The sequence below is a fragment of the Argiope bruennichi genome, chromosome 5 (genome assembly GCF_947563725.1).
Source record: "Argiope bruennichi chromosome 5, qqArgBrue1.1, whole genome shotgun sequence".
Taxonomy (NCBI): Eukaryota; Metazoa; Arthropoda; class Arachnida; order Araneae; family Araneidae; genus Argiope; species Argiope bruennichi.
Genome location: NC_079155.1, coordinates 61,028,598 through 61,039,122, shown reverse-complemented (window position 1 = coordinate 61,039,122; position 10,525 = coordinate 61,028,598). Strand labels below are relative to the sequence as shown.

The following is a 10,525-nucleotide window of genomic DNA, read 5'->3' as shown; positions in this document are numbered from 1 at the left end:
TTTTTAACGAAGAAAATTTGTTAAGTATTATACTTTGATTTTATAAAAAGTGGATTAAAAAAAATTAAAGATTTTTCGTATTATTTCTCTGATTGTGTACATCCATAATATTTTCTAAATCTTTTGTTATTGATGTATAAAGATGGCCTGATTTTTTTTTATTTTTATTTATTTACTTATTTTGCTTTTTGTGCCTAACGAATAATAATTTTTAAGAGAATATTTTCATATACAGCTCATATACAGAAGTATAAGCTCATATATCTTATACTTCTCTAGATCTTATAATTAGGAACATTGGAAGAAAATCTTCAATAAAAATTCATCATAAACCTTTTTGAATTCATTATCAGAAGTAAAATTCATTAATACTTATTAGAGAAATAATTTATAATTTTTTATTTATGTTCTTTTGTGATAATTTTGAAGTTCAGCCTTTTAGAATAAAACAATTCACTGCGATTTTAAAATCATTTTCATCAAAAATTTTGAATTTTTGGAAAGTTTAAACAACTACATTAGAAAGTCTAAATGACCATTATATAAACGATTATAAACTTATTTTCGAAAGAAACATTTTATCTTAAAATATTATTGGAAGTGTGTTGAATATTCATTTTATAAATTTAACTTTACGATATACATTAAACTATCAAAAGTATAAGAAATTTCATTTTGAGGGAAAAGGCAAACAATATTTCTTTTATATCATTCTGAGATTTAGTATAAACATTCGAAACAAAAAAAATGTTTTGTGTCTCTAAAATGCATTAATTAATGAGTTATCTATATGAATTCAAATTTTCAATGTTATGCTAACAATTCATTATGCATTATGTTAACACACCATGAAAATACATTAGTTAATGAGTTATATGCTGATTAATAATTATCTAAAAAAACTCTTATTGCATTATAAATACTAATTTTTTTTCCCAATTTACTTTATTACAATATATACCACAATAAAAATACAAGAGAATAAATATAAATATTTTTATACAAACAGATCCTATTTTAAACGAAAATCGCAGCATCTATTAATATAATGCTTAATCAAATTCGAGATTCAGGTAGAGTTCCAAGATCTTTGGTAAGCCTAACTTGTATATTCCATGAGGTAAATTCCACGATTCACGTAAAGATTTTCGAACAGTGCATCGACATAGATGTTGTAAGGACCGAGGCTCTCTTGCACCTGATGCCATGTCCTTGAAACACATTTCATACATAATACATGATTTAGTGTTTTCTTCATAGCGTACCGGTTCCAGAATACCATGTTGGGCAAGGTGGAAGTATTCAGCGGTAATACTCAGTCCCATTTCAGCAAACTTGACAAATGCCTCAGGAATTGCTCTCCAAATTAAGCGGAAACATTCCTTTTGATCTTTTGTGAGAGTAAGAAGACCGTTGTTGGAATAATGTGTCGAATTCATTATGATGAGGTTGAGAGATCGCATGACGGACATCATCTGTAAGACAATTTGGTGTGCCTTTGGTACAACTTCTTCTCTAAATGCATTAAGAGAGAAAATACAGTTATTATTTGTCTTAATTTTTATATATAATATTTTAAAAATTAATATCGGAAAACTTCAAGAAAATAAAGAACTGCTTTTTTAGATTTATAAAATTAAAAAAAAAAAAAGATTTTTCCAAAAAATTTTCTGGAAAAATAATTGTTGTATTACTTCAAATAATAAAATAAAGTAAGGGTAAAAAGTTCTTTGCACTTCTCTTAGTTTTAATATTTTATCTGTTAAGTAAAGCACTTAAAATTTTATATTAAAAAGCATTTCACTTTTTTTTTCTATTTGGGCAGTTTTTATTAAAATTATGATGACGAACGAAGATAAATGCAAAATTTTCCTTCTTCTTTGTGTTTTAACGTAATTTTCAAATTATTTCATTATTTTTAGAGAATATTTTGCATGAGTAACAAAGAAGCTAAAAGAATGTATATATATATATATATATATATTTGTGCGTATGTGCGTGTGTAATGATATTTTAAAATTTTATTTAAACTTAATTAATTTTATAATTTTTAGCTTAATTTAGCCCATATTCACTTCATTCTAAAATATTCTCTTATTTCCTGATCCCATTCCACCTTTTCTATTTCAACATGAGTTCTAAAATTGCTAACTCGGCTAAAAGCCGATATGTTCCCACACTCTCGAGTGAATCAACATTGCAATTTTCTCAAATCTTAATATTTCATGTTTTCTCTAAAAACAGCAAGATCAAAACAGTGGGTGTGTGCTTTTCTCGAAGAGAATGCTTCTAATTTTTGGTAACAAAATTATTGATTAATTTGTAGTTGGCAACCTAATGTAATTCTGTGTTAATGATACAAAAATAAAAAGTAATAATAAATGAAAAAAAAATGTCTGTGTATAGACATGTAGAAATGTAGACTGATCAAATTAACATTAGATTTATTTATGAGGCGACCTAAATTCCTAGAAAGGAAAATCTCCGATAAATCAGGAACTTACAAATCAGGAAATGATTATGCCCTAGTCATTAATTTATAGAATGACTATTTCTGTATTATAATAAAACTTTCAGTGGAGATTTAATAGATCCCTCATCTAAAAAATTTTAAGTGGTGTCATTTCTGCAAAATATATTCAGAGATAGCTAAGAAGTAGCATATCAAAAATCAATCACCTACTCACGAATAAGGAAAATAAATGAAATCTTATTCTAAAATTTCAATTTAAATATGAAGATTTAAATTTAAACACAAATTATGCAAAAAGAAATAATAATAAATAAATATGATAATAATAAATACCGCATGTAAAAACGAAAGATGTTATCAGGAGATACTTAGGCACAGCATACTCAAATATTACTTCGAAAGTTGAATAAATATCTCAAGAAAATATATTTAATGGTTTTTAAGTCAGTCAAAAAAAAAAAAAAATAGTTAAATGACTTACATAAAAGGAAATCCATGACCGCTTCTTCTCGCCTCATATTCTGGAAAAACTTCAAAGCCATATTTCAGAAGAGCCAAAGTCCGATCTTTATTTCCAAAAGAAACAGCACTTACACTGAAAAATTTCTAGAATACTCCCAGAGAGTTCGTGGATTGTCGTTGCAATATGAGACGATATCGAACTTTGCATTGATCACATGTTCCAGAATATACTTGAAAAACTCCAGGGGATAGTGGGGTTGCTTTACATATCTGATGTCCGAAAGTTCAACTTTACATCTGTCAATAACCATCTTGACTAAAGTTGTGACCATCTGGCTGTCTTGTATATTTGCTTCATAGCAAACTTTCAGAAGATCTGCCATGAACTCGTATTGGTGCACATCTTCTCTGGTCAGTTCTGTCTGAAGATCCAACACAGTACAGACTTTAATGAATTTTCTGATCACTTCTTCAATGTGTGCACTGCATTTAGAGGTTTTCAAATGCATCTTTGTTAAGTTTATATAGTCGTTGAAGAAATTGTCCTTCAATATGGTCAGCAACTTCCTTTTAAAATACAGATACTTTAGTCTTGTCATCAAGCTGATGTTGCTTGTTTCAAATGGTAGAGTCACCGGCAATCCTTTCAAAAAATTGAACAATGGGTAAAAGTCATACTCAACGGCATTTATATCAGTCCTTACTTTGCACTCTTCTGTTAGAGATTCCAGTGACAATAGAGCCCACTTCAAACTCGGCGCACATCGAGATAAATAACGCCTGCATCTTTTCTCATAGTCAATGATATTCAAAGCTCTCACCGAGTAACAGCAACAGCAGCAACTGTGCTCCGCAAACATTGTTGTTAGTTATCTTCATCAAAATATACAGCCATTAAATTTGCGTCTAGGCAGGTTTTAGCTTAAATACCTTTTTAAATTTATGAAACAAAACTTTCTGAATCGTAGAAAGATAAGTCAGAGTTTCAATTTATGAATTACGTGAAGCTAGATAAGATAATGAACTGATAATCTATCCATGGAGTTCAATGTTACTCTGTATTTGACTTCTGTATTAGGATTTCGTCGTTCCAAAAAAAATAAATAAAATGAGTGTTTTGATCTTTAAATGTATACTGCGAAGTTAACGTCGTTTACATCTTGAGATAAAACTAAATTTGAGACGCTTCATCATCTGACCATATGCTAAATTTAATACACGGCAATCATTGCTATTATTAAATAAACCCCAGGGAATGTTCCACCCTTGATTTTTTTTCTTGTACAATTTGGGCACCAGCCTTAGAGTGGGGCATCAAGAAGACGAAATATAAATACATTTATTTCACATATTAAAATCAATTACGACAAAAGGACAAAAGAATAATATCATGTCAGAAGCGCCATTCCCCATTCGTATATGTTTAAGTCATGAATAGCGACGAAAATAAAAAAAGTATTGCGGTATTCGTAACAGTTTCATAATATAGTTAAGAAACTGAAATTATAATTTCGGATCTCTTTCCATTGGTAGACTGGGTTCATAGTTTGAGTATTTATATATATGAATTTAGAATCAAAGACACATGCAAAATTTCATTTATTTAGTTAGTTGCATTTTGAGGAATTATGTTCATAGGCACTTGGACAAACGCCCCATCCGTCCATAGATTTAATACAAAATTAAATATCCATTCAAAATTTTAGTATAAAGATCGAATCTAAAATTCATCTATGTATAGGCCTAATTCTATGCATAGATCATAATTAAATTATATATGTTTAGAGCTCAGTTATAAAAAACTGGCCAAAAGAATGGCAATTCTTATAATGCTATTTTGAGCATGCGGGATCTGTTTATAAAGAAAAAGGATGTAGTTAATACTTTTGTCACCAGAGCAAAAGTGTTTCGCTATATACTGAATTTCAATGGTAAGACAGGCAAAAACTTAAAAAACTAATCAACAAACTTCACGTGATTTATTGATAATCATTAACATTTAACCATAAAAATATTTTTTGACTCTTAAATTTGTTTTTTACAGCAAAAATTGCATGAATATTAATTATGCTAACTCTTTTTTGCTTGTCTTAATTCTCGTGGTTCTTTTGCTCTGAGGATATTTTAAACAGTTTGTGTATACTCTGTAAATGTAGTAATTTATTCGATTTAAAAAGTCGCACGACACTGTTACATATATGAAGCAACGTTGGGCAATCAATAACGGCATGATGCATTTTGTTGTCAGTCGTCTCATTATCAGAATAATGATGATACAACTTGTAGTGCAAAGGATAACTACTAAATAAATTTTCTAAAATTAAATTATGAAAATAAATAAGTAAACTTGCGGGAAATAAACTCGGGATGATTCAATCTACAAGTGATATGACAGAATCCAGTTAAATTTTTTTTAAATTAATTATTTTATTACTTATTTCTGTGTTAAAATGTCCGTTAAATTTTAGCCAGTCATATAAAATTGTCCATTATTTAATTTTGATACCTATTTTTTCTGCTCAAATTCAGCCTATTTTCAATAGAAGCTATTTTTGTCTTTAGTTGCGAAAATATGAAATTTTCTTAATTAATTCATTCACCATGGTCTAAATTACACGTGTAAGAAATAGCATAGTATTTAACCTTGTACTTCCTTTTCAGTTAAACTCTAAACACCAATTATGTTATATGCTGTAATTTTGATATATGATGTTCATATACACATAAAAATACAAAGCAGACAGCCGATATTTTTACAGAAGTAATTCAAAATTTGATGAAGATACTGTAAAAACTTATAACTGATATTTTTTTCTTCTTGCTTTGTTACGTTTTTGATGTATCGCATTCAAAAACAGGTGGATACACAAGTATACATACACAAGTATACATGTTGTAAGAATGTATACATTCTTACAACAAACATATAATTCTAAAATGGGCTAAACAGAATCAGTTAAAATTCGAAGTTGATTTTTTGACCAATTATATGCTATTTTTTTTCCTCCGGTTCTTATAAGGGAAAAGTTTAAGAAATAACAATCTACATTATACCAAAGTTATCAAAAATATGTTGTTTGATTTACTTCAATGGGATTTTTACAAATAAATTTTCATTTAATTAAAATGATATTTATTTGCTCCAGATTGCCTATTAGATTAATACTGGCAATATTAGCTATTTGAAATCGGACTATGAAATATCTTTTTTATTAGCATTCAAAGAATCCTTTTACAAACTGCTTGTCGCTTGAGTCGGATGTTTATTTCTGATTTAGGAAATAAATATAATTTTAATCTGTTAATTGCAGTAATTAGATTAATAAATGTGGAAGTATATATACGCATATACATGTAAGGGGTTAGATAGGTTTTCCCCACTTAAATGTTAAAGGCTTTAACGAAAATGCTATGGCCATAATCAGAACACCACAAAAAGCAAAAGTTTAAAAAAAGAGAATGAAGGAAAAGGAAGAACAAATAGTAGTAACTTTCCCGAACTGAGAAAAATATCAAGTTCCGGCCGGCTAGTTGACAAAGTGAGTAGTGATAGTCACTACACTATAGCTGTTATGATAATGAGGGACAAGTCACACATGCGCGACTAAAACAAAAACTTTTACAAAAAAAAAAAAAAAAAAAAAAATCTGACTAGATACCTATCAAAAATAAAATAAAGCATTCTGATAACAAAAGAAAAAAAAACTAGTTTCATAAACTATGAAATTTTGTGGGTCACGGTACCTTTCTCATATCTAACATGTCTCCAATTCACAAAATTCTCATTGTCTATTTATCGAATTGTGTGATAAAACTCGCTTCCTGCATATTCTTCCTCAACTAAAAGAAAAATAAAGCCAATTTATTTCTTCTGGTTAAAATCAGGTGTACTTATTTCCAACATTGTTGGATAAAAAATGAATTTCTTGTTACCTGATGCCAAACCATTTATTTCTTCAATTAGAAAATTTTTATCAAGGTTTTCGCGATTTTAAGCACTAAAAAGTGTAAATTCGTTCATAATATCTAAGGTTTAGAAAAGAAAAGTGGTACAGTGGAAGTTTGCCAGTTAATAGTTAACCGGATCACAGTAAAAAAATTTATACATTAAAAAAATTAAAAATTAAAAAAAATATTTCAAGTTTAAAGAAATTGAATGTAAAAGTTTTTAAGTAATCAGGAAGTACAATTTTTAAGCCACATTTGTTAATAAATAAACGGCAAGTAAATTTGATTATTAGATGCGATTTTATATTATTAAACTTAAGTAACTTAAATAATAATATCAAAAATAATCATTTTTATAAAAAAGCCATTTCATTAAATAAACAGTTTATAATATTTTGAATGCAAATATTATATATTAAAATTTTTAATATTATATTTAAAATAAACAAGTTACGATTAATAAATAAAATATGAAATGTTTTCTAAATTTTTTTATTATACTTTTCTGTTGATTATGCCATAAAACGACAATTCTGCTTCTGAATTAACGGTCGTAATAAACCATTCACTTTTGCTCACTAAGACTACAAAGTTCACACATATTTAACTAAAAAAAGACAGAAATGTAGAAATAAAAAATAATGAAATAATGAAAAATAAATGTAATTGAAGTAAATTTTAATTATGCACAATACTTTAACATTATATTTATAAAAAGAGCAATAAAGAAAAATTTATTGACGAATCAAATTCATCATATTTCAATGAATTTTGTCGCATATCAAGCTTTTTAAAATATCCAATGAGTTAAAGTGATCAAATATCAGAATTTGTCCCGGAATGTAAAGTTCCAGAGAATAATTTTTATTTATAATTCAAAAAATTATATTCAAAAATTATTTAAGAAATGTTTGAATTTACTTAAAAAATTATCTTCTGAAGAATTTCCTTTCCTATACATATATCATAAATATTCTATTTTTGTCAATATTGTCATTTAGTATTATAACTCCACTGAATATATTCCGATTCCATAATTAATCGTATTCTTAGACCTCCAACAATTATTGGCGTCAATGAAAATTGCACGAGACATTCCAGTCTTTCACCAGATTATTCCAGAATATTTAAATAGGCAACTTATACAAGTTTTAATCATAATGCTAGAAAAGAAGGAAGCTGAAATTGGAGAAAAAAAATTTGTGCATATTTCTCTTTTTACTATTTTCAATCGTTATTAACGTTCATTATTTATAGCTATATTATTATTTATAGCTATTGTTCAAATCTTCAATTGCACATTTTTATACATAGAAAATGAATACCAAAACATTCATTGTTAAAGTAATACCTTGATCAAGATTTCCACTTACGTTGTTTCTTAGATTTACCATGAAATGTGTATTTTCATCATCATAACAGTTTCTTATAGGAGATTAGATTTAACTTTAAAATTTTTTTACATTGAATGCATTTACACAATGTTGTTGAAATTATATTCTAAATAAAAGAATATTGGTTTTATAAAGTTTGATTTTAAAATGATATTCAAACACTTACATCTTTCTTTATAAAATCAAAAAGGATGTTAAATGGAACAACAGAAATTTGGGGATGAATGAAAACCAGTACTTTATAAAAAAGGGAAACAAAATAATTATTCTCACAGCTTACAACACTAGTAAAAGGCCTATTAAAATCAAAATGTATCAAACGAAACACAAAAGTAAGGAAGTGTGTTCATTATATATTTCAACTACCTTACATTTATCTGAAAATATTCTGGACAAAGGCTGTACTTATGAAATCAAACAAAACATTTATCTTGTATGGAAGGGATTTTCCCTTTTACTGATTTCATTACATGCTAGAAAGTAAACTGATTAGATAACTTAGAATATTGTATGCCAACTATTTTTTTCTTCTTCTTTTTTCTCCTTTCTACATTTTTTTTATTCAATGCCCAACTGATAGGAATATGAGACACAGATACTTTTACACATTATTCATCCTTAGATCATAATTAACTGCAATTCATTTTGCAGTCATATCCCGAGAGCTATATTTGTAAATCTTTGTATTTAAATAATGCTGCTATTATGGATTACCATAATAATTACCTTATATATATATATATATATATATATATATATATATATATATATATATATATATATATATATATATATATATATATATATATACAAAAGTATTAGAATCGAGTTAATAGAAAAAACAAAAAATCAAAAAAAGAATCTAATTCTTCTTCTAATTTGTTGTTTTGTATTTCCTTTCTGTTAAAATGGTATATCTCTTGAGCATAATTTCAGGGGATTTTCGGGTCACGAGGAATCATTATTAGACAAATGTCTGTATTTCCTCACAGAAAAAATCCCTTTCTTTGAATCCCTGCCTGAGGGTGACCCTTGAAAAAGTCTTCAGGCCGGATTCTTTTTTTATAATTTTTTTTTGGTTTAATTTTTATTTGATTTTTTGTTTTTCCTATTAACTCGATTCTAATACTTTTGTATCAATTCATCTGTGTTTTAGAAGTAGCTGCAATTGCGCTCTCTAAATACTATGAACTTTTTTGGTTTTACAGTAGACTCCCGATTATCCGCGGGCGGGTTATCCGCGCCTGCAGCACTAAGTTTTTTTTTTTTTTTGCTTCCAAGCAAAGAGAAAATGCTTCCAAAGCAATAAGCAAACACAAATGACTGATTTCTTCAAAAAGCTGTAGTTTTACAGTTATGCTTTTGTAATTACCTAATACATTACAGTATTAAAACAGTACATATGTATTAATTTTTCTGTGTGTCCTTGACGCATCTCGTAAGTACAAAGCACTTTTCTGTTTTCATTAACAAAATGCATTTTAGGTTAGTTTTGAGTGATATACTAAAATAGTAAGCGTTAGTTAAACATTTCCTGCTATTTATTTTACATTTTATTGTACATAAAACGATTTTTCAAAGTTGGAATGACTGTTTTCTCTTTTGCTATACCCGTTTTTAGCTTTTTTCGGATTATCCGCGATTTTTGTTATCCGTGGCGCCCAATTCCGCGGATAATCGGGAGTGTACTGTAGTTTAAATAGGTAATAAATTTTAGTTGCGATTTCGAAACTGTCTTGTTTCGTTTTCATTTTAGTTTCGTTTTCAAACTATTTCTTACTTTAGATTGGTTATATATATATATCAGATTGAATTTTTCAATACGATTTTTATTTATTCACTATACTTTTTAGCATTTCAAAAGGAATTATCTCTATAACTTCTAACTGTGCCAGTGATTTTAAATCAATGTTGCCTCTCCTTCTCCAGGTTTGGGATATTTGTTAAATCAAAATGCAGAGTTCTCTTTGATATTGAGATAAAAGCTAAAGAGAAAGTAAGAACATTTACATGCGCCTTAGGTGGTTAAGCATGTGATACAAGAATTTTGAAATAAGAAAAAAAATGCTTATTTTGAGGCGAATGTAAAATTAATCTAACCTCAGATAATAAGATGAATTTATTTATTCAAACTAAAAACATTCGATCTTAAATAAAAGCAAAAATTACAGTGCTTAGATTTGATATAATTTTCTTTTAGCCTTCACTGTCTTTTAACCATTTGTACACTAAGAAACAACCAAGCTGG

General features: G+C 27.7%; 1 protein-coding gene across 1 annotated transcript; it reads right to left on the bottom strand.

The window, feature by feature from the left end:
- Window positions 1-934: 934 nt before the first annotated feature.
- LOC129969065 (uncharacterized) lies at window positions 935-3,859 on the bottom strand. Its single transcript, XM_056083473.1, has 2 exons — window positions 2,955-3,859; window positions 935-1,515 (listed from the first exon to the last, which is right to left on the bottom strand). The coding sequence occupies exon 1, from the start codon at window positions 3,793-3,795 to the stop codon at window positions 3,064-3,066; it is 732 nt and encodes a 243-aa protein (XP_055939448.1). The 5' UTR covers window positions 3,796-3,859; the 3' UTR covers window positions 935-1,515; window positions 2,955-3,063.
- Window positions 3,860-10,525: the final 6,666 nt, after the last annotated feature.

Excerpts from the sequence above, each read along its gene's own strand:
- LOC129969065 (XM_056083473.1), bottom strand. The coding sequence starts at position 3,795 with ATGTTTGCGGAGCACAGTTGCTGCTGTTGCTGTTACTCGGTGAGAGCT.